Genomic DNA, 23,417 nt, shown 5'->3' on the forward strand with positions numbered 1-23,417 from the left:
CATAAATCTGTAGGGTAAGGAAGGCGGGGTAGGGGGCATCCTCGAAAATGTTGGAAGTAAGGGGTAAAGGAGGTTTTGTGGGCTAGGGGCTTGGACTTCCAGCAAGTGTGCATGAGCGTGTTAGTTAGGAGTGAATGGAGACGAATGGTTTTAGGGACCTGACGAGCTGTTGGAGTATGAGCAAGGTAATATTTAGTGAAGGGATTTAGGGAAACCTGTTATTTTAAATAGCTGGACTTGAGTTTTGGAAATGGGAAGTACAGTGCCTGCACTTTAAAAGGAGAGGTTTGGAGGGGTGTGCAATAGGATGGAATATATATAATTGGGGCCTTGATATTATTATTTTAGGTCACTTTTTATATTGTATCTTCATATATGCTTCTAAACTGTTGTATCTGGGCTCCTCTGCTAAAACAGTGATTATGTATGAGTGAGATAGTGTTGAATGATGAAAGTATTTTCGTTTTGGGGGTTTTCTTTCTTTTTGGGTCACCCTGCCTAGGTGAGAGACGGCCGACTTGTTGAAAAAAAAGTTTAGCTTTTCTTATCCCCTTTTTTACGTCCCTCTTAATGTCAATATACTGATTCATAAGATGACCCTCACCTGTTTTGATGCTCCTATAAATTCCTGTTTTCTGTCCTAAAACATATATGAGCCTATTCATCCATTTTGGATCATATCTATTCAATCTAATTTCTTTATATGGGATAAATATTCTTTGGGCAGCATGTATTGTGTTAAGGAAGCTGTCATACTGATAGCTCTCTTGGTTACCTCAGTCCACAGATGATAAGTGTTCTCTAACCCCATTGTAATTTGCTGAGCGAAAATCTGGGACCATTACGGAATTATCCCTACTATCATAGTTCCATTCAATGCCGAAGGTAATTAATTGATTTGTGATCGCTTGCACCAAGTTCCTCTGTAATTACTAAATTATTAACAAAGGTTTCCTTGTTTGCCAGAACCAAGTCAAGCAGGTTATTTTCCCTTGTAGGTTCTGTCACATACTGCTTCAAAAAACAATCCTGAACTACTTCGAAGAAGTCATTAGATTCTATATTCCCAGTCAAGAAAGTCCAATCAATCTGTCTAAAGTTAAATTCCCCTAGAATTACTACATTATCATGCCTTGTGTCCTTCAGTTTCCTCCCATAATAGTCTCCCTTGGTCCCTGTCTAAGTTTGGGGGACGGTAACACATACAGGCTCTGTATGTATTACTTCAGACCTAATATCCGTTTTTATGCAACAGTTCAAGCGATCTCGGACATACAGTGCCACCCCACCTTCCCTTCCTAATACTTCTATCCACTCGGAACAATTTAAATCCCTGAATGTGACATTCCGCAGGCATGTCCCGACTTCGAATTAAACCATGTCTCGGTTATGGCAAGTACATCAATGTTACCTGTGTAGACAGCCTGTACTGTCTGCACAGACAGCCCATGCTGTCTGCCAGCTTAGTTCATATTTCGCGCCACTCAGATGCTGCCCTCTGTAGCCAGGCCTCTCGGGCACGCCAGCCTGCCGGCCCTTGCCACATGCTCACTCACACAGCGGCCTAGCAGGAAGACACAAGGCCTACACCTAGCTCTCTCTCATGGGATGGCCCTGCCCGGGCCATGGGCACAACACACAAGCCTGTGTACCCACCACGACTTAACAATAAAGTAAGAAGCCTCTGGAGACGTATCATTTACTCCCCGCTACCAGCCTTACCAAACAACCCATTAAACATTGGTAGCAGCGGTGGTCGCAGCAGTTGTTTGCCCGGAGAGAGGAAGGAGAGGTATGAAGTCATCTTCACTTCATCACCCTACACAAGAAGCATCCGTCTCTCAACAAGTTATCCTGATGTCGTGTCTGCACGTTTGAGCATCCAAACACAGGTACAAGCAGGATCCAGTCGAAATTTGCCGAAATTCTCCGAGAATTGTAATGACCCCACGCTGCAGCGTCCCATGCTGTTTCTCAAGTCACGTGTTCAGCGTCACTTGTATGTTGCTGCTGTTGTTCAGCTCAGCACAGCTGTTTCAGCAAGCCAGAGGTGAGTTTTGTGGCGATTTCTGCGTCCAGTGTGAGTTCTCCACATGTTTGTGGGAGGAGGAAGTGGCCGCTCCTTGCCTCGCCCTGCTGTACTCTCACACCTCACCAGCCTACCATACACCACTCACCACTGCCCACTCCCTCTGCTGTGTTTTCTGCTGTTTTTCGTGTGGATTCTTTGCCAGAGCTGTGTATCCGAGTGCCCGAGGCCACTCGAAGCTACGTGGATCAGCCTGCCACGTAGATCACGATGCCACGTAGGTGTGGGCGATGTCACGTGTATCTACAAGTCACGTGAGTTACCAGATGTCCCAGGCCACATGCTGTGGTCTGCTGCCCGCATCACATTGACGTCACCGACGATGCTGCCCGACTTCACGACGTCACTGATGCTGCTGCCCGACTTCATGATGTCACGATGTCTGCCTGACGTCACCTCGAGATGTCTGCTGACGTCACAGTGCTGCTGACGTCAACTCGCAACATCACGCCCGACATCACATGATGTCACCATCGAGTGTTCTGTAATTATTTCAGTATTGTCGAGAAGACTGAGAGAAGATATATGTCGTGTTAATTAATTCCTCTCAGTCAGTGTTCACACATTTTAGTATATGTCTTAGTGTCAGTTTTGTGCACAGAAAAGCATCATTTGCTAGTTTAAGCCATGTACCGCATATACCCCAGGTGTGTAAAGTTTCCGTGTGTCCTGTGAGGTCTGAGTAGCACCACTGTGTTAGGTCACCCGTGTGACCAGTGTGTTTGACAGCTATCAGACAGCCCCGAGTGACCGAGCCCTCTTGTACAGAAAGCTTTTATGCTCGTCGCTCGTGACGTTCTGCAGAATCATACCTGCTACGATTCCCATCGAGATTTGTTTCACTTCACCTCCAGACCTTCAGAATGCAGTTATATGTAGAGAAACAAGTCTGGGGACACTTAGACTAACTTCTGCTATAACTCCAACTGCCGAGAGAATGATACTCGCCAAGCCGCAGTTAGCCCTGTCGGCAGGCGCTGTGTCAGCCTCGTGTCACAAGTTTCAGTGAGCAGCCTGCACAAAGAAGATGTCACTTTGACTGCTAGCTCGCTCACTGCAGTCTGGTGTATGATGTTACGACTCCCAGATGTTTCGCCCAGTCGTCTCTGCCACAACTCGCTCTACAACTCGCTCCACGCTCGCTGGCAGTGACAGCCCAGCGACAGTACCAGTCGAGAAGGGTCCTCCTGAGTCGCTTGCCAGAAGTCCTGCCCAGTTGCCGAGCTTTGTCGACGCCTCACTTGAGGGCACCAGCATGTCGTGCCCCAGGTTGAGTGAAAACCTGCAGCAACTCCTACGATGACTGCTTCACCGTTCCAGAGGAGACCGTACCCTGTTACGTCACAGCTCAGCCGCAGCGATGTCTCCTGTGCTGCAGTCTGTCCAGACGCAGGAAGGCGTGCAGTAATGCCCATCGACGCTCACTGCCTATGACCACGATGTTTAGCACACCCCACATGTTTTTTCTTCCCTCCCTGTAGGAAGTTTTTTTTCCATGTCCATATGTATATATATGTTTTTATTTTGTGTTCTGTGCCCTGTTCCTACGAGAGAGAGACCGAGTTTCTTTTACCACCAGTATTGTCGCGTCGGGACGACGCGCGGTAGGTGGCCGAGCGTATGTAGACAGCCTGTACTGTCTGCACAGACAGCCCATGCTGTCTGCCAGCTTAGTTCATATTTCGCGCCATGCTGGTGCTGCCACCTATAGGCGTTGCCACTTCAGCCTGCCTGCCCTTGCCTCTCTCTCACTCACACAGCGGCCTAGCAGGAAGACACAAGGCCTACTCCTAGCTCCTCTCGTGGGATGGCCCTCCCGGGCCATGGGCACAACACACAAGCCTGTGGACCCACCACGACCTTTCAATAAACAAAGAAGCCTCCGAAGAAGTATATCATTTAATCACCCGCTACCAAACAAACTCGTTATACCTGCACTAACAACTAATCTCGACTCATCCATCTTATTCCTAGCACTAGGACTATTAGTATAATATACATATTTAGAGACCCTCCTTTCTCTTAACCCTTCCTGCTCATTTCTGTTTTTACACTAAACCTATTACTGTCCTTGTCACCTAGTGCCACTGGCTTTCCAATATCCACCTCATTCTGCCTATTACTGGTTCCCCTGGAACTCATAATATTACTACACTGGGACTTTACTGTTTTCCAGCCAAAACCAATACCACTAACTATTCCTAGTTTAAAGCCCTAACAGCTCCCTCCACTGCAGTTGCCAGTGCCCCAGACCTAGATAAGTGAACCCCATCCCTGGCATACATATCATTTCTGCCATAGAAGAGTTCCCAGTTGTCAAAGAATGTTACTGCATTTTCCTTACAGTATTTGTCCAGCCAGCAGTTGACACCAATTGCCCAGGACAACCATTCATTTCCAACTCCTCCTCTTGGCAAAATACCACATATGACTGGGTTCCCACCCTTCTTAATTATGTCTGTCGCTGACCTATACCTGCTAATGAGGTCCTCACACCTACGTCTGCCAGCATCATTGCCTCCAACACTAAGACAGATAATAGGATTGCTCCCATTACCTCTCATGATGTCGTCCAGACTGCTAACAGTATCCTTCATCTCAGCCCCAGGAAAACACACCCTCTGCCTCTTATTTCTATCCCTAAGACAAAAAGCCCTATCCATAACTTAATCTGACTGTCCCCAACTAAAACAATGTTATTACCTCTGTTGGCAGTGTGCACAAGGTTCTCAGTAGATATGTTCTTTGGTAGGATTTCTTCACTGGCTGGCTTCACTGTGTCATTAACACTTGGCTTTGTTTGAAGATCATGGGTGGTCGATTCACATTCCTCTTCATTGTTCTTGTTCATTGTGACATTCCCAGTAGTTGACTCACATTCGTCTGGTTGTCGTGTGGGGGTTCGGTAGGAGATTGATGGATAAGGTAAACTCACCAGTTGAGGAGAAAGACTTAGCTCCCACTGACTTCCCAGCTGAAGTCAAGCATTTGTTGACTCTGTTGAACAAACGTCGTAAAGCCATTGCCTTACCAGGTGAGAAGATGGGTATAACGAACTTATTGTCCCATCGTATTCCACTTGAACCTGGTACTAGACCTATCTACATACCTGCGTACAGAATGCCTCATTCACAAGTTGCTGTCGCAGAAGAATTGATCAATCACATGCTTGATGATGGAGTTATTGCACCTAGCAATTCACCTTGGAATGCACCCTTGATCCTAGTACCTAAGAAGGATGGTACTTGGCACCCAGTGATTGACTTTAGGAAGTTAAATGCGAAAACTATTCCAGATCGCTTCCCACTTCCTGTACTGGGTGATCTTTTACGTAACATCGGAGATAACAAAGTCTTTTCAACCCTGGATTTGTTACAAGGGTTTTGGCAAGTCCCTCTTCACGAGGACAGCCAAGAGCTAACTGCATTCTCCACTCCTACAGGTCATTATCACTTCCTCCGTATGGAGTTTGGATTACGATCTTCCCCTATCACGTTCTCAAGGCTCATGACTAATATCTTTAGAGGTCTCATAGGTAATGCACTTATGGTGTACTTAGATGACGTAATCGTCATGTCTAAAGACGTGGATACACACTTGAAAAGACTTGATGTAGTACTTGGTAAGCTTGAAGAAGCCAATTTAAAGATCAAACTGTATAAATGTCAATTTTTCAGATCAGAAATTAAGTTTCTTGGTCACGTAGTCACTCCTAGAGGGGTTACGACTGACCAAAGTAAAGTAACTGCAGTACTAAATTTTCCAACACCCAAAACTGCTGATGCCGTAAGATCCTTTGTGGGCTTAGCAGGTTTTTATAGATCTTTCATTGCCAATTTTTCTTCCATAGCTGCTCTAACTGAGTTGCTTAAGAAAGATGCTCCTTTTGTTTGGACCTTCCGTCAAGAAAGAGCATTCCAAATTCTAAAAGAAAAGCTAACATCTGCTCCAATTTTGAAATTTCCAGATTTTTCTAAGCCCTTCTATCTGACAACTGATGCTAGTTCAATTGGCATAGGCGCCGTACTAGCTCAGAAGACCGACCCCACATGATATGGTAGCACAGAAAAGGAGTTCGATGTTACCACAGCACACACTTTCTTCTTCATTGTTTCTTCCTCTCCATTTGTCTTCTTGATTTTCAACTTCGTTCCATGCTATCTGGCCACTGCCCAGGTTCCCTTCTTGACCTGAGGACTCAAAACAGGATGACTACTACGAATCCTCTTGTTTTCCTCTGTCAGTCGCCATATCTTGAGCTTCGCTACCCTCAATTCCTCTTCAAGCTACTGGTAAAGTTGCTCAATGGAGGGCATCTTGGTTCAGTCCACAGAGAGTACACTAGACATGTCCTCACTGAACTATGTACAGGTCACCACAAGACTGTGGTGACCTGTACATAGTAAATACTGTTTACATATATGCTTTAATGTAAACACTTGATCTACACTTTAAAACCTCCTTACTCATCTGCAATCCACCCATCTGTCTTACCTCTACTACTTTCAGTAATAACCCCACCATACACTTTACCTGGTATACTCAATAAACTTATTCCCCAATAATTTTTACAATCTCTTTTGTCCCCCTTCCCTTTATAGAAAGGAACTATACACACACTCTGCCAATACCTAGGCACCTTCCCCTCTTTCATACATTTGTTAAACAAAAATACCAGTCACTCCAACACTATATCCCCCCCCCTTCTTTTATCATTTCTATCATGATCCCATCAGTTCCAGCTGCTTTACCCCCTTTCATTCTACGTAATGCCTCACACACCTCCCCCACACTTGCGTCCTGCTCTTCTTCACTTCTCTAAGATGTGATAACTCCCTGGCCAGTGCATGAAATTACCACCTTCCTTTCATCATTGAGTTTAAAAATTCCTCAAAATATTCCCGCCATCTACCCAATACCTCCAAGTCCCCATCTACTAATTCCTCTACCCTGTTTTTAACTGACAAATCCATTCCTTCCTTAGGTTTTCTTAACTTGTTTATCTCACTCCAAATTTTTTTCTTATTTTCTGTGCAATTTCTTGATGGTGCCTCTCCCACTCTATCATCTGCTCTCCTTTTGCACTCTCTCACCACTTTCTTCACCTTTCTTTAACTCTCCTTATACTCTACTCTTCTTATAACACTTCTGTTTTGTAAAAACCTCTCATAAGCTCCTTTTTTCTCTTTTATCACACCTTTTACTTCATCATTCCAACAGTCACTCCTCTTTCCTCTTACACCCACCCTCCTATAGCCACAAACTTCTGCCCCACATTCTAATACTGCATTTGTAAAACTATCCCAACCCACTTCACCCCCCTTCCCCACTACTCATACTTTCTTTAGGCAGTATTCCAGCCTAGAGAGAACAAGCAATTTAAAAAGAATCATCGTGGGCTTGGCATCCTTAGTTTTGAAGGTTCTCATTACCCATCCTATCGTTGTTGTGGTCTTTGAAAGTAAGATCCTCTGACATTATCACTCCCAGGTTCTTCACATTACTTTTTCACTCTATTGTATGGTTAGAATTTTTGTATTCCCTGATACAGTTTTAATTTCCTCAAGTTTTCCATATCTGAGTAGTTGAAATTTCTCTTCATTGAACTTCATATTGTTTTGAGTGGCCCATTTGAAGATCTGGTTAATGTCCACTTGGAGTCTTGCGGTGTCTTCAGTGGAAGACACTGTCATGGCAATTCAGGTGTCATCTGCAAAGGAAGACACAGAGCTATGGCTTACATCTCTGTTTGTGTCTGATATGAGGAATAGGATAGAAGTGAGTACTGTGCCTTGTGGAACAGAGCTTTTCACCGTAGCTGCCTCAGACTTTACTCTGTTTACTATTACTCTTTGTGTTCTGTTTGTTAGGAAGTTATAGATCTATCTAGCAACTTTTCATGTTATTCCTTTATCATGCATTTTGTGCTCTATTACACCATGGTCGCACTTGTCAAAGGCTTTCGCAATGTCTGTATATACTCCATCTACATTTTGTTTATCCTCTGTAGCATCCAGGACGTTATCATAGTGGTCCAGTAGTTGAGTCGTATTGGGACTTTAGTATCTCACTCAATTCTTTGATGTCATCTGTGTAGGTCCCATCTCAACTAAGCAAGGGCCCAATACTGAATGTTGTTTTATCCTTAGATTTGGCATAAGAGAAGAATTAGACACATATGCAACACTTGGGTATCTTCAATGAGGAAACGTTTTGCCACACAGTGGCTTCATCATTCCATACAAAAGAGAATGGTGAAGAACAGGAGGAGTTTGAGGTAATCAGCCCTTCAGCCTTGAGTCGAAGTGGTCAGTCCATCAGTCTTGAAAAGAATACACCATATCTGTGAAGAAGTAGCTTATATACCGTAGGCAGGAGAGGTGCAGCAGTCGTAGGTGGTGTCACATTTGACCAATGTGGAAGTAGGTCATGCCCAAGGGTTAGGCAAGTGAAGAATTCCCTGTATTAAGATCACAAGATGTTGCTGTGTCAGACAGGAATGTAGATGAATGGTTCAGAGAACCGATAAGTTGATAAATTAGACACATGTGCAACACTTGTGTATCTTTAATGAGGAAACGTTTTGCCACAAAGTGGCTTCATCAGTCCAATACAAATCAGAAGGGTGTAAGGAGAGGAGGAGTTTGAGGTAATCAGTCCCTCAGCCTGGAGTCAATGTGTTCAGTCCATCAATCTTGTAGAAAGTACACCCTTCTGATTTGTATTGGACTGATGAAGCCACTGTGTGGCAAAACGTTTCTTCAATAAAGATTCCCATATGTTGCATAAATGTCTCAATCTTCAACTTGTCAGTTTTAAACCATTTATCACATCTGTCAGACACTGCAACATCATGGGATCTTGATACAAAAAATTCTTCAGTCTTGTCCAACCTTTGGACGAAGACCTACTTCGACTAATGGATGGTATCACTATGACCCCGCCTCCTCCTGCTTCGCCTCACCTGACTACAGTATATAAGCCACTTTTACGGCCCTGTGCTGTACTTTCTACAAGATTGATGGACTGAACACATCAACTCCAGGCTGAGGGACTGATTACCTCAAACTCCTCCTCTCCTTACAGCCTTCTGATTTGTATTGGACTGATGAAACCACTGTGTGGTGAAAAATTTCTTAAATAAAGATTATCATATGTTGCATAAGTGTCTGGTTTTATTTTCAAAGCATTTTTTATGTTGGCCAGTGTAATGAATAAATAAGAATAACAATGTTAAAAGTAATGAACCATATTCTATTCTAACCTTTATTATATGAATGAGATGCAACAAACTTCAATTAATCATCTACAAGCTGTGTTGCAGGAGAAAAATAGTATACTATATTTGACAGCACACTGTATGGACTGATTTTTAGGGGAAAATATGTTGTAGTTATAGAGTGAACTTTTGTCAGAAACCCTGCACTATTAGAAAGTGCATGTACATTGATGGATGTTAAATAATATAGAATTAATTTACAGGGGGAAGTAGTGTACCCAAGGCTTCATGGGAATCAGTGGGCACAGTGGAAGGGGCCAGCTTCAAGTCTCCCTCCAACACAACACTGCAAGCACACCAGACTCTTGGTGCAGCCCTGTCACAGGTAATGATAATTTCAGTCTTCTTGGCTAATCTTACGTAAGTTGGTATTTCTCTTTCCATTTGTGCTCTTTCCTCAAAGTGCAGATATGATCATGAACTAAGGAACTGACTCCTACAACACTTTTACCTTTTGACTGTTGTGACCCCATGTCTCTCTCCATGTCGCAAAATTTTTGAAAAAAAAAAAAAAATTTCTTTTGAAATGATAGAGAATCTTTTCCCAATGTTAATGACACCAAAAGTACAAAATTTGATAGAAAACTTATGGAATTATGCTGTAGCGAAGTTAGCGATCTCGGCAATGTTTACGCGTCAACAATTTTGCCCACTTTGAGTCCTGTTTTCGGCCAGTTCTATTGTTCCAGTTGACCAGACTCAAAGCTATTTCTTTAGAACTCCATTTGTTCTATGGATTGAGTACAAAAAACTGCCCATTTACCAATTTCAGCTACCCAATAAAGTGGTCAGAAATTGGCAGTTTGGCCAATTTCACGCAAAATAAAAAAGATGCCAGTTTGAAAATAGGGTCCAGAGTGAACAATGCAGACATTCCTGGCACTAAAATAACATTTTCTCTGTTCATCAGTCATGCCTCCAAGCCCCTCTTATATTATGCACTCTTGCTTTCTATTTTGAATTTTTATTCACACAAAAAATAGAAGATTTACTGTTATGCAGACTACTGCATTATTGTAATAATTGGATAAATAATGTCAACACATTTGTGACTGCGTATTAGAATGGCTAATTTGACACTTAGTGGACGATGACGTCATTTGTTTACTCTTGAACATCTGCAAAAGTTGAACATTTCTGCTACTTTGAGCTCAATTTCAAGGTCCTTTTCATCATGAAACCAATCAGAATAATCTCTATTTCTGTAATATATCTTCCATCTTGTAGGAGTGAGGAAGAGCCAGTTGTGAGTGTGGGGGAAGTTCGTGAGGCAGTAGGTAAAATGAAAGGGGGTAAGGCAGCCGGGATTGATGGGATAAAGATAGAAATGTTAAAAGCAGGTGGGGATATAGTTTTGGAGTGGTTGGTGCAATTATTTAATAAATGTATGGAAGAGGGTAAGGTACCTAGGGATTGGCAGAGAGCATGCATAGTTCCTTTGTATAAAGGCAAAGGGGATAAAAGAGAGTGCAAAAATTATAGGGGGATAAGTCTGCTGAGTATACCTGGTAAAGTATATGGTAGAGTTATTATTGAAAGAATTAAGACTAAGACTGAGAATAGGATAGCAGATGAACAAGGAGGCTTTAGGAAAGGTAGGGGGTGTGTGGACCAGGTGTTTACAGTGAAACATATAAGTGAACAGTATTTAGATAAGGCTAAAGAGGTCTTTGTGGCATTTATGGATTTGGAAAAGGCGTATGACAGGGTGGATAGGGGGGCAATGTGGCAGATGTTGCAAGTGTATGGTGTAGGAGGTAGGTTACTGAAAGCAGTGAAGAGTTTTTACGAGGATAGTGAGGCTCAAGTTAGAGTATGTAGGAAAGAGGGAAATTATTTCCCAGTAAAAGTAGGCCTTAGACAAGGATGTGTGATGTCACCGTGGTTGTTTAATATATTTATAGATGGGGTTGTAAGAGAAGTAAATGCGAGGGTCTTGGCAAGAGGCGTGGAGTTAAAAGATAAAGAATCACACACAAAGTGGGAGTTGTCACAGCTGCTCTTTGCTGATGACACTGTGCTCTTGGGAGATTCTGAAGAGAAGTTGCAGAGATTGGTGGATGAATTTGGTAGGGTGAATACAGGAAAGAGTAAGGTTATGAGGATAACAAAAATATTAGGTGATGAAAGATTGAATATCAGATTGGAGGGAGAGAGTATGGAGGAGGTGAATGTATTCAGATATTTAGGAGTGGACGTGTCAGCGGATGGGTCTATGAAAGATGAGGTGAATCATAGAATTGATGAGGGGAAAAGAGTGAGTGGTGCACTTAGGAGTCTGTGGAGACAAAGAACTTTGTCCTTGGAGGCAAAGAGGGGAATGTATGAGAGTATAGTTTTACCAACGCTCTTATATGGGTGTGAAGCGTGGGTGATGAATGTTGCAGCGAGGAGAAGGCTGGAGGCAGTGGAGATGTCACGTCTGAGGGCAATGTGTGGTGTGAATATAATGCAGAGAATTCGTAGTTTGAAAGTTAGGAGGAGGTGCGGGATTACCAAAACTGTTGTCCAGAGGGCTGAGGAAGGGTTGTTGAGGTGGTTCGAACATGTAGAGAGAATGGGGCGAAACAGAATGACTTCAAGAGTGTATCAGTCTGTAGTGGAAGGAAGGCGGGGTAGGGGTCGACCTAGGAAAGGTTGGAGAGAGGGGGTAAAGGAGGTTTTGTGTGCGAGGGGCTTGGACTTCCAGCAGGTATGCGTGAGCGTGTTTGATAGGAGTGAATGGAGACAAATGGTTTTTAATACTTGACGTGCTGTTGGAGTGTGAGCAAAGTAACATTTATGAAGGGGTTCAGGGAAACCGGCATACCGGACTTGAGTCCTGGAGATGGGAAGTACAGTGCCTGCACTCTGAAGGAGGGGTGTTAATGTTACAGTTTAAAAACTGTAGTGTAAAGCACCCTTCTGGCAAGACAGTGATGGAGTGAATGATGGTGAAAGTTTTTCTTTTTCGGGCCACCCTGCCTTGGTGGGAATCGGCCAGTGTGATAATAATAATAATAATAAAAAAATCTTCCATTCTATTAAATGAGACCAAGAAAACAAGAATGCAACCATAAATACAGTGGACACTATTTTTTCATAATTAATCCATTCTAGAAAGTGTGACTAATGGCGAATTATTCTTAGTACAGTGGTCCCTCGTTGTTCGTAATTAATCCGTTCCTGGAGCCGTTACTATAAACGAAATTTACGATTTACGACTCAATTTTCCCCATAAGAAATAATGTAAATACAATTAATCCGTTCCTGACACCCAGAAGTATTAAAACAAAAAAATTTTTAACTTGAAATATACATGTACATAAACAATACAATGGGAAATGATGAATGAAACATTAACAGCATAACACCTACCTTTATTGGAGATTCACAAATAACCCGCACATAAAAGACAGAAGCTTACGACGACGTTTCGGTCCGACTTGGACCATTGACAAAGTCACACTAACAGAGGAGGAGCAGAACGGCTATATATAGGCAGGAAGAGGTAGAGGTAGTCTTTTATGTGCTGGTTATTTGTGTATCGTTCCAGTCACGGTATTGTGCCTTTTTGTTATTTATTGGAGATTCTTCTTAGTGTATGGGAGACTGGAGGAGGAGAGAGAGTGGATTGTTTATAGTTTGGAAAGGGAATCCCCTTCCATCAACACCTCGGGTACCATTTGCTTTTCTGGGGTTGCTTCTCTTCTCTGTTTCTTAATGCCACTAGGACCACCTTGAGAGTCACTGGAGTCCTGTCTCACAAAATAACTGTGGAGAGAGCTCTGTTTCTGGCGTCTCTTTAACACTTCCCTAAAGTGGCCCAAGACTTTGTCACTGTACATGTTGCCAACCTAGCTTGCAAGAACCTTGTTAGGGTGATGTTTCTCCATAAAGCTTTCCATCTTACCCTACATAGTAAAAATCTCTTTAATTTCTGAAGAAGGCAACTTCTTCCATCTCTCTTCCTCCTCCTCTGCAGCAAGATTCTGAGCTGCGATGTGTTGCTCTTCCTACTAAAGCTCTTGCAGCTCCTCAGTGGTGAGCTCTTCATTGTGGTCTTCCACCAATTCTTCCACATCCTCCAAACTCACATCCATCCCCATGGAACTCCCCAGTGCCACAATTGATTTTCAAACAGACATAGGCTCATTAGGGTCAGTCCCAAATCCTTCAAAATCCCTCTTGTCGACACAATCTGGCCACAATTTTCTCCAGGCAGAGTTCAAAGTCCTGGTAGTCACTCCCTCCCAAGCCATACCTATAAGGGTTATGCAGTGGAGGATGCTGAAGTGTTCTCTCCAAAATTCCCTTAGGGTCAAGTGAGTGTCTGTGGTCACAGTCAAGCACCTGTGAAACATTGCTTTTGTGTAGAGTTTTTTAAAGTTTGCAATAACCTGCTGGTCCACGGGTTGGAGGAGAGGAGTGGTATTCGGGGGCAAGAACTTTACTGTGATGAACCCAAACTCCTCGAAAATTAGGTCATCCAAATTTGGAGGATGAGCAGGTGCATTGTCCATTACTAGCATGCACTTGAGATCTAATTTCTTTTCCAGGAGATACTCCTTCACACTAGGGTCAAACACTTCATTGAACCACTCGACGAAAATTTCCCTTGTGACCCATGCCTTACTATTTCCAAAACACACAAAATTTACTCTTCACATCATTGTTTCTCCTGAACACTCTGGGATTTTCAGAATGGTACACTAGTAATGGCTTCACTTTGAAATCCCCACTAGCATTAGCACAGAACATTAGCGTTAGCCTGTCTTTCATAGGCTTGTGTCCTGGCATTGCTTTTTCCTCTTGTGTAATGAAGGTCCTCTTTGGCATTTTCTTCCAAAAGAGGCCTGTTTCATCACAATTGAACACTTGTTCAGGTTTCAGTCCTTCACTGTTTATGTACTCCTGGAATTCATGCACATATTTTTCAGCCGCCTTGTGGTCCGAACTGGCAGCCTCACCATGCCTTACCACACTGTATGCCAGTACAGTTTTTAAATCTCTCAAACCAGCCTTTGCTGGCCTTAAATTCACTCACATCATCACTAGTTGCAGGCAATTTCTTTACCAAATCTTCATGCAACTGCCTAGCCTTTCCACAAATAAATGAAGTCATAAGAGTATCTCCTGCTAATTGTTTCTCATTTATCCACACCAATAATAACTTCTCAACCTCTTCCAGTACTGGTGATCTCATTTTTGTCAGCATAGTTACTCCCTTTGCAACAACAGCATCCTTTATTTCATTTTTCTTGGCCACTATGGAACATAAGGTTGTGTAGGGTTTCTTATACATCCTGGACAGTTCGGCCACACTTGTACCGCTTTCATATTGTTCAATGATGGTTTTCTTAAATTCAATCGTATTTCTTACCTTCTTTACCACAGGCTTGGCACTAGGAGCTTTCTTTGGAGCCATGGTAGCTTATTTAGTACTTGCAAGCACTAAAATAAATGGAATATTATGAAATATTTCGCTGGAGCACGTGAGGGGACCTTCGCTCACTGGTAAACAATGCCAGACTGGCTGCCGCCCTGGCTCACGCAGTGCGTACGCGTCCCGGACGAACTATGACTTGCGAGTCAACCTATGAAAAGCGAATCCATGTTTATACGAAAATACCCCTATGATTGGCGAATTTTTTGATTGCCGGGAACTACGAAAAGCGGGGGACCACTGTATTTGGAAGACGGGAGGAGGGGAGAGGATGGAGAAATTACTGTTTGGAAGGGGAATTCCCTTCCATAAAGACTTTAGGTATCAAGTCCTTTTCTGGGGTTACTTCTCTTCTTTGTTTTTTAATGCCACTAGACCAGCTTGAGAGTCACTGCACACCTGTAGCACTAAATATCTGGCCAGAGAGCTCTGTTTCTGGCATCTCATTAAAATTTCCCTAAAATGGGACAAGACATTGTCATTGTACATGTTGCCAACACAGCTTGCAACAGCTTTGTTAGGGTGATGTCCCTCTACAAATCTTTCCATCGTACTCCACATTGCACAAATCTCCATTACTCCCATCCTCTACCACCATCACTACCACCCTCTACCACCATCACTACCACTCTTTACCACCATCATAACCACTACTACCCTCTCTCACCATGATTACCACCATCACAATCACTACCACCCTCTACCACCATCACTACCACCCCCAACTATCATCACAGCCACTACCACCCTCTACCACCATCACAAGGACTACTATCCTCTACCACCATCACTACCACCCTCTACCACCATCACAACCACTACCACCACCTACCACCCTCTACCACTATCACAACCCCACCACTTTCGTATTTTTCTACAATCTTTTTCTTTAATTCTATCGTGTTTGTCACCTTCTTTACTAAAGGGCTGGTACTAGCTTTCTTTGGGCCCATGGTGGATTATTTAGCAGTTGCAAGCACTAAAACGAATGGAATATTACGAAATGTCGTAGGAACGCGTGGGATCATGCTCACTCACCGATAAACAATGGCACACTGACTGTGAATGGTGTGTGGAGTATAAATACACCATAAACACTGGCTTGTAAGATGTATATATATGACTGAAATATATATGACCCGGTTTGCACGCCAGGGTTGGTGCCATACTAGTACGCATAAATTCTAGCACCTTCAAATCTAGCGAGAGAAAGCTGGTAGGCCTGCATGTGAAAGAATGGGTCTATTTATTTATTTATTTATTTATTTATGTAAAAATTTGTGCACACATACAGAGGTACAAAAAATACAGATAAGAGCAGCATGCCAAAGCCACTTATACTATGCATAGCATTACGGGCTGGCTTAAAATTAACTTAAGATGAACTAAGCAATGATGACATCAGTGATAAAACTTTAATGTAAACAGATTACTATAAAGCACAAGTGAGTATTACAAAGACAGGTCATATGGTTGTATGCATTGTTGTACATTCAGTGGAATGGAGTATTCTGTTAGGTAGTGTATTTAAAAAAATAATAAAGTTAGATTGGGTTTTAGGTTTAACATTTATGTGATATAATTGTGAGAAACATTTAAGATATACAATTTATAAGGTTCAGTTATTCAGTATTTATTTGGTTTTGGGTGAGTAAGTGATCTTTGAGAAGAGACTTGAATTTATAAACAGGTAGTGTTTCTTTTATATTTACAGGTAATGAGTTCCAGATTTTAGGGCCTTTTATGTGCATTGAGTTTTTGCATAGTGTGAGATGGACACGAGGAACATCAAAGAGTGATCTGTGCCTTGTGTTATGGTCATGTGTTCTGTTGAGGTTGGCAAGGAGATGTTTGAGGGGAGGGTTAATATCAGAGTTAAGTGTTCTATGTATGTAATAGGTGCAGTAATAAGTATGAATGTTTTGTATGGTGAATAGGTTTAGTGTATTGAATATTGGTGGAGTGTGCTGCCTATAGTGAGAATTTGTTATCATTCTAACTGCAGCCTTTTGTTGGGTAATTAGTGGTCTGAGATGGTTACTTGTTGTTGAGCCCCATGCACAAATTCCATAGGTGAGATAGGGGTAAATAAGAGAGTGATATAGGGCCAGGAGGGCTGACTGTGGAGCATAGTACCGTATCTTCGATAGTATGCCTACAGTCTTGGAAATTTTCTTAGAAATTTGTTGTATATGTGTATGAAATTTGAGTCTATTATCAAGGTGGATTCCTAAGAATTTTCCCTCTGTTAGCTTTGTGATAGGTGATCCGTTTATCATTATGTTAAGAGGGACATCTGTAGCTCTGTTACCAAACTGCATGAAGTAGGTTTTGTCAATGTTTAGTGTAAGTTTGTTAGTCCTCATCCAGGTAGATATTTTCTGTAATTCGGTATTTACAGTATTGGCTAGCGTGACTGGGCTCGGGTGGGAGAAGACGTATGTAGTGTCATCTGCAAATAGTGTGGGTTTGAGTAATTGCGAAGCATTTGGTAGGTCATTTATGTATAGGAGAAAGAGAAGAGGGCCAAGGACACTTCCCTGTGGGACACCAACTGTAATTGGTTGTGCAGAAGAGTTTGCCCCATTTGCATACACATATTGGCTTCTGTTGCTGAGGTATGACTTGAGGTAGTTGAGGGAGTGCCCTCTTATACCATAGTGTGACAATTTTACGTGGAGCAAGTCATGGTTAACTGTATCAAAAGCTTTACGTAAGTCAATGAAGATCCCCAGTGGGACTTCTTTTTTCTCTATTGCAGTGTATATATGTTCTAGCATGTGTATAATAGCATCATTAGTATTTTTATTTGGCCTGAATCCAAATTGGCAGGGGTTGAGTATGTTTTGGGAGATAAGGTAGGAGTAGATTCGTTTATGAATTAATTTTTCGAAGATTTTTGAGAGAGGGTGTAAGTTGGATATTGGCCTATAGTTATTCAACTCTGTTTGGTCTCCTCCTTTGTGGATCGGGGTGACCCTTGCTATTTTGAGTACTGTAGGGAAGGTGGAGGATTCAATGGATTTGTTAAAGAGTGTTGCAATGATTGGTGATAGCACTTGTGACACTTTTTTGTATATAAAGGGTGGTAAGGTATTTAAATCTCCTGCCTTGTTTTTTAGCGTGTTGATAATAAGGGAGACTTCGTATGGGTTAGTCGGAGCTAGGAACAGTGTGTTCGGGTAGTTGCCAGTGAGGTAGTCATTTGGTGGGGTATCTGAGCTTGGGATTTTATTGGCAAGGTTTTGTCCTATAGTGGAGAAGAAGTCATTGAGTCTGTTTGCTATTTCTGTTGGTGGGAGTTGGGGTTCATCTGATTTTGCTAATTTTATTTCGCTATTTCGTGATATCTTTTTTGTTCCTAGAATTTCTGATAGGGTTTTCCAGGTCTTTTTTATATCACCTCGTAAGTTGGATAATCTGTTCTCATAATACAATTTTTTTGCCCTTCTTATCAGGCTGGTTAGGATTGACGAGTAACGTTTTGTTTGGTCTCTGGTTATGTGACCCATTCTGTACTGTTTTTCATATTGGTGTTTTGTATTTATGGATTTGAGAATGCTGGGTGTTAACCAGGGACTGTTCAGTCTCTTAGCTGTCATCTGTTTAGTTTTTTTAGGGCAGTGCTTGTTATAGAGGTATTGGGTCTTTTTTAGAAAATTATTAATACATTCGTCAATATCTGTATAGATTTCTAGCTCAGTGTGCCAGTCAATGTTTGCTACTGCTGTTGTGAAGTTATTAATGGCTGCCTCATTGTGAAGTCTGAAGGTGACTTTAGTAGTGTCTTGGGGTAATTTACCAAGAGTTGTTATGAGAAAAGTAGGGTAGTGGTCTGTGGTATTATCTGTAATTATGCCTGATTTTAAAGGGGATATGGTGTTGGTCCAGATGTGGTCAAGTAGGGAAACACTAGTCTCTGTAACTCTTGTAGGTTTTGTTACTGTTGGTAGCAACATACAGTTTCTCATTGTGTTTGTGAATTCAGTAACGTGTGGGTCCTGGTCTTGCAGGAGATTTATATTGAAGTCACCTGAGAGTAGTAAGTGATCTTTGTTCATGCGTGCATCAGTTATCATACTTCCTAGGTTTTGACTAAATTGGCTAATGTTTGACTGTGGAACTCTGTAAATGTTTATCAATGTGAGAGGTTTTTGTAGGTATTTGGATTTGAATTTGGCTATTATATATTCCCCATGTTCATCCCTTGTGCAAGTATTAGTGATACATTCTAGTTGGTCCGAGTAGTATATGGCTGTGCCACCCCCTTGTTGGTCTGGCCTACAGTTGTGTATGGCTGTGTAACCAGGAATGGCATAGACATCTGTAGTATCAGGCTTTAGCCAGGTTTCAGTTAGTGTAATGATGGACATATTGGCATGTAAGTAGTTTAGTAATGCTATGAGGTCATCGTAATGCTTGCTTAAAGATCTGATATTGTAGTTAAAGATAGTTATGTTGTTGTTGGCACTGAGAAGTGCCTTTGATTGTTCTGCAGTGTAGTAATTACAGTAACTGTTTGATTCATTTAAGTCATTAAATAAGAGGTTGGTATCAGGATCAATGCTTGTAATCATAAGATTTGTAGTGAATCTATAGTTAGAATTAAGTATAAAACAAAGTAAATAGTCTTAAGCTAAAAAAATAGCACCTGAATTATTTAACAAATGTAAAATAATGAGCTTGGGAATATGATAGTAGGTAGTACTATAAAGGTAATTCTTTAAAGTTAGAATTATAGTATAAAATAATAATATAAAAGGGACTAATGTAAGTTGTGGTGAACAATAAAGTGGTAATCAAATAAATGAGCTTTGGAATATAATGGCAAAATTGTGAACTTATTCTACTTTAGCACCTGAGAATAGCACCTTGATTATTTTAACAATTGTGAATGTATAAACTAGGGTAGTTATATAAAGCTAAAATAAAGGAGAAAATATATAAGGGACTAAATTTAAGTAATGGTAAACAAAGTTAAATGGACAGGTGGTCACTATGAAATAATATTGGTTTAGGAGTAAGATCTGATTTGTAATATTAAATAAATTGAGCAGTTTATTGCACAATAAATGTAAAAAAAAATGAGGTAGTTGGTACTAGCTAGCAAAAGATAGTTTTGGTACTTGCAAAAAAGTAATTGGAATATACACTAATTGCATACACAATGAAAAGTGACTAAAAAAACAAGTAGTGATAAACAAAATTAAATGGACAGGTAAGAATAATGAATATTATTAATTTGGAGTAAGATTTGACTTGTAATTTAAAATTATGAGCAATTAATAGCAGTAAGAAAGAAGTATAGAGTATTGGAGGTATTTCATTAGCTAGTGATGAAAAATAATAAAAATAATAATGTACAATATAATAGTAACGTACACTATATGCACCACACGTATATATGTATTAAGGGCACTTATCTAATCTGTTACAGAAATGTCAGCTTTTCTAAGGAAGGTAGAGAAATCGTGTTCATTTGAGATAGTATATTGTTGTCCTGTTGATGTTTTCCTTACTAGTATTTTCCCATCTCGCGTGGAACACTGATGTATTTTGTTTTCCTGTTTAAGTTTTCTCAGCCTGAACAGAAGGTTTTGACGTTTTTTTGTTAGACACTCATTTATGTACACTCCATTTTTCATTGTAATTGCTGATTTAATTAAGTCCTTTCTTTTATCGTATGAATGAAGTCGGATCATTATACTGTGTTTACTTCCTGGTTTTCCTAGCAAACGTGTTTCTTTGATTTCATTGTTATGCACGATGACTTGTACGTGGTTCTGTATTATCCTGATAGCAGTTTCTTTGCACTGTGCTTGTGTTATGTCACTAGGAATGTGTGGACTGTTTATTATTACTGCATCAGACAACTTATCTTGTTCAGTTTTGTCGTCTTGGAAATCAAGGTATTCATTTAGTCGAGTGTGCATGTTCTGATTCCAGTCCTTGATTGCTTCTTCAACCTTCATATTTATTGTTGTTATTTGCTCAGTGTGACTGGCTATAGCTGCTTTTAGAGTATTTTCTGTGTCAACACTTCCCGATGTAATCTTCTCTTCAAGGTTTTGGATCTTATTCTCGAGGTTGGTTATCTTGGATTCTCGTCGCTCGAGTGTTGCTTTGATATCTTTGATTTCATTTTCTAGAGCAACGATGTAGTCCTTGATATTGTCAGGAATAATCATACCTGAGTTATCATGGGTGAATCCTTTGAAGGGAGTGGAGTTGGAGGGGGAGTCAGCCATGTTTGTTGTTGTTGTTGTTGTTCCTTGGGTGGCGGCGGTGAGGGGGGTTGATGATACACTGGCGTCCTGCTGGGTAGACAAGTTGTGCACAGTATAAAAAAAATCCTGCACCACACAGTGCATAATGAGAAAAAAAAACTCCAACCGTGTTTTTGGTTTAAAACAGCGACTTTGCAGTGTATTTTCGTATACTATTTATGGTTGTATTCTAGTTTTCCTGGTCTCATTTTATAGAATAGAAGACATATTACAGAACTTGAGATGATTTTGATTGGTTTCATAATGAAAAGTACCTTGAAATTGAGCTCAAAGTAGCAGAAATGTTTGATTTTTGCCAAAGTTCAAAGGCTCTGGTGGCCTGGTGGTTAACGCTCTCGCTTCACACGGTGAGGGCCTGGGTTCGATTCCCAGCCAGAGCAGAAACATTGGACGTGTATCTTTCCACCTGTTGTCTATGTTCCCCATCAGTAAAATGGGTACCTGGGTGTTAGTCGACTGGTGTGGGTCGCATCCTGGGACACTGACCTAAGGAGGCCTGGTCACAGACCGGGCCGCGGGGGCGTTGACCCCCGGAACTCTCTCCAGGTAAACTCCACGTAAACAAATCATGCCACGCATCCAATACACATCAACTGGTGAGTCTAATATTCTTTCACAAGTGCGCTGATATTATTTATACCATTTCTACACCATTTCTATACGAATACAGTAACCTGCATAACATAAATCTTCTATTTTTTGTGAGAATAAAAATTCAAAGTGGAAAGCAAAAGAAATGTAACAGAGGCCTGGGGATGTGAATAATGCACGGAGGAAATGTTATTTTAGTGCCAGGAATGTCTTGTCTTGTTTATTCTGGACCCTATTTGGAAACTGAAAATCTTTTGAAATTTGTGTGAAATTGGCCAAATTGCCAATTTCTGACCACGTTATTGGTTGGTTGAAGTCGGTAAATGGGTGGTTTCTTGTACTCATTCGATAGACAAAATGGAGTTCTAGTGAAATAGGTATGATTTTTGTCGACTGGTACATTGGAATTGACTGATAATAGGTATCAAAGTGGGCGAAATCGCTGATGCGTAAACATCGTCGAGACCACTAACTTATCGAGAGCATAATTCCGTAAGTTTTCCATCGAATTTCATACTTTGGTATCATATGATCGGGAAAAGATTCTCTATCATTTCATAAGCATTTTTTTTTTTTTTCCGAAAAATTTCTGACCCTGAGACCAAGTTTAGGAGAGGGCGTGTCGACCCTGAAAGGGTTAAAGAAGGGCACCTTCCCCACCCCCCCCCCCCCACCAAGTTGGCCGTCTCCCATTGAGGCAGGGCGACCCAATAAGAAAATCCTGTCATCATCATTCAACACTTTCACCTGACTCATACATAATCACTGTCTTTGCAGAGGCACTCAGATACAACAGTTTAGAAGTCCCTCCAAACTGTCAATATCCCAGACCCCTCCTTTAAAGTGCAGGCATTGCGCTTCCCATTTCCAGGACTCCAGTCCCGCTAAATATTACCCTGCTCGCACTCCAACAGCTCGTCAAGTCCCAAAATCCATTCATCTCCATTTACTTATATCTAACACACTCGCACACGCTGGAAGTCCAAGCCCCTCACCCACGAAACCTCTTTTACCGCCTCCCTCCAACTTTTTCGAGGACGACCCCTACCACTCCTTTCCCCTATAGATTTATATGCTCTCCAAGTCATTCTACTTTGATCCATTCTCTCTAAGTGAGCAAACCACCTCAACAACCCCTCTTCAGCTCTCTAACTAATACTTTTAGTAACTCCACACCACCTAATTTCCACACTCTGAATTCTCTGCATAATATTTACATCACACATTGCCCTTAGACAAGACATCTCCACTGCCTCCAGCCACCTCCTTGATGCAGCATTTACAGCCCAAGCTTCACACCCCTGTAAGAGTGTTGGTACCACTATACTTTCATACATTCCCTTCTTTGCCTCCATAGATAATGTTTTTTGTCTCCACAGATACCTAAACACACCACTCACCTTTTTTCCCTCAACAATTCTATGGTTAACCTCCTGCTTTGTAAACCCATCTGATGACAAGTCGACTCCCAAATATCTGAAAACATTCACTTGTTCCATACTCCCTCTCTCCTATGTGATATCCATTTTTTCTTTATCTAAATCATTTGATAACTTCATCACCTTACTCTTATCTATGTTCACTTTCAACTTCCTACCTTTACACACCCTCCCAAACTCATCCACTAACCTTTGCAGCTTTTCTTTAGAATATCCCATAAGCACAGTATCATCAGCAAAAAGTAACTATGTCAACTCCTGTTTTGTACTTGATTCCCCATAATTTAAATCCACTCCTCTCCCCAAC

General features: G+C 41.4%; 1 protein-coding gene across 5 annotated transcripts in view; it reads left to right on the forward strand.

Moving 5' to 3' along the window:
* The window catches only part of LOC128706599 (uncharacterized), a 482,754-nt gene that overhangs the window by 99,400 nt on the left and 359,937 nt on the right, over window positions 1-23,417 (forward strand). For all 5 annotated transcript variants that reach the window (XM_070090188.1, XM_070090200.1, XM_070090197.1 and 2 more), the window contains exon 7: window positions 9,572-9,693. In XM_070090188.1, the coding sequence (XP_069946289.1) occupies window positions 9,572-9,693 (122 nt within the window). The remainder of the gene's footprint in view (window positions 1-9,571; window positions 9,694-23,417) is intronic.

Source organism: Cherax quadricarinatus, chromosome 3 (assembly GCF_038502225.1).
Source record: "Cherax quadricarinatus isolate ZL_2023a chromosome 3, ASM3850222v1, whole genome shotgun sequence".
NCBI classification, from domain to species: domain Eukaryota; kingdom Metazoa; phylum Arthropoda; class Malacostraca; order Decapoda; family Parastacidae; genus Cherax; species Cherax quadricarinatus.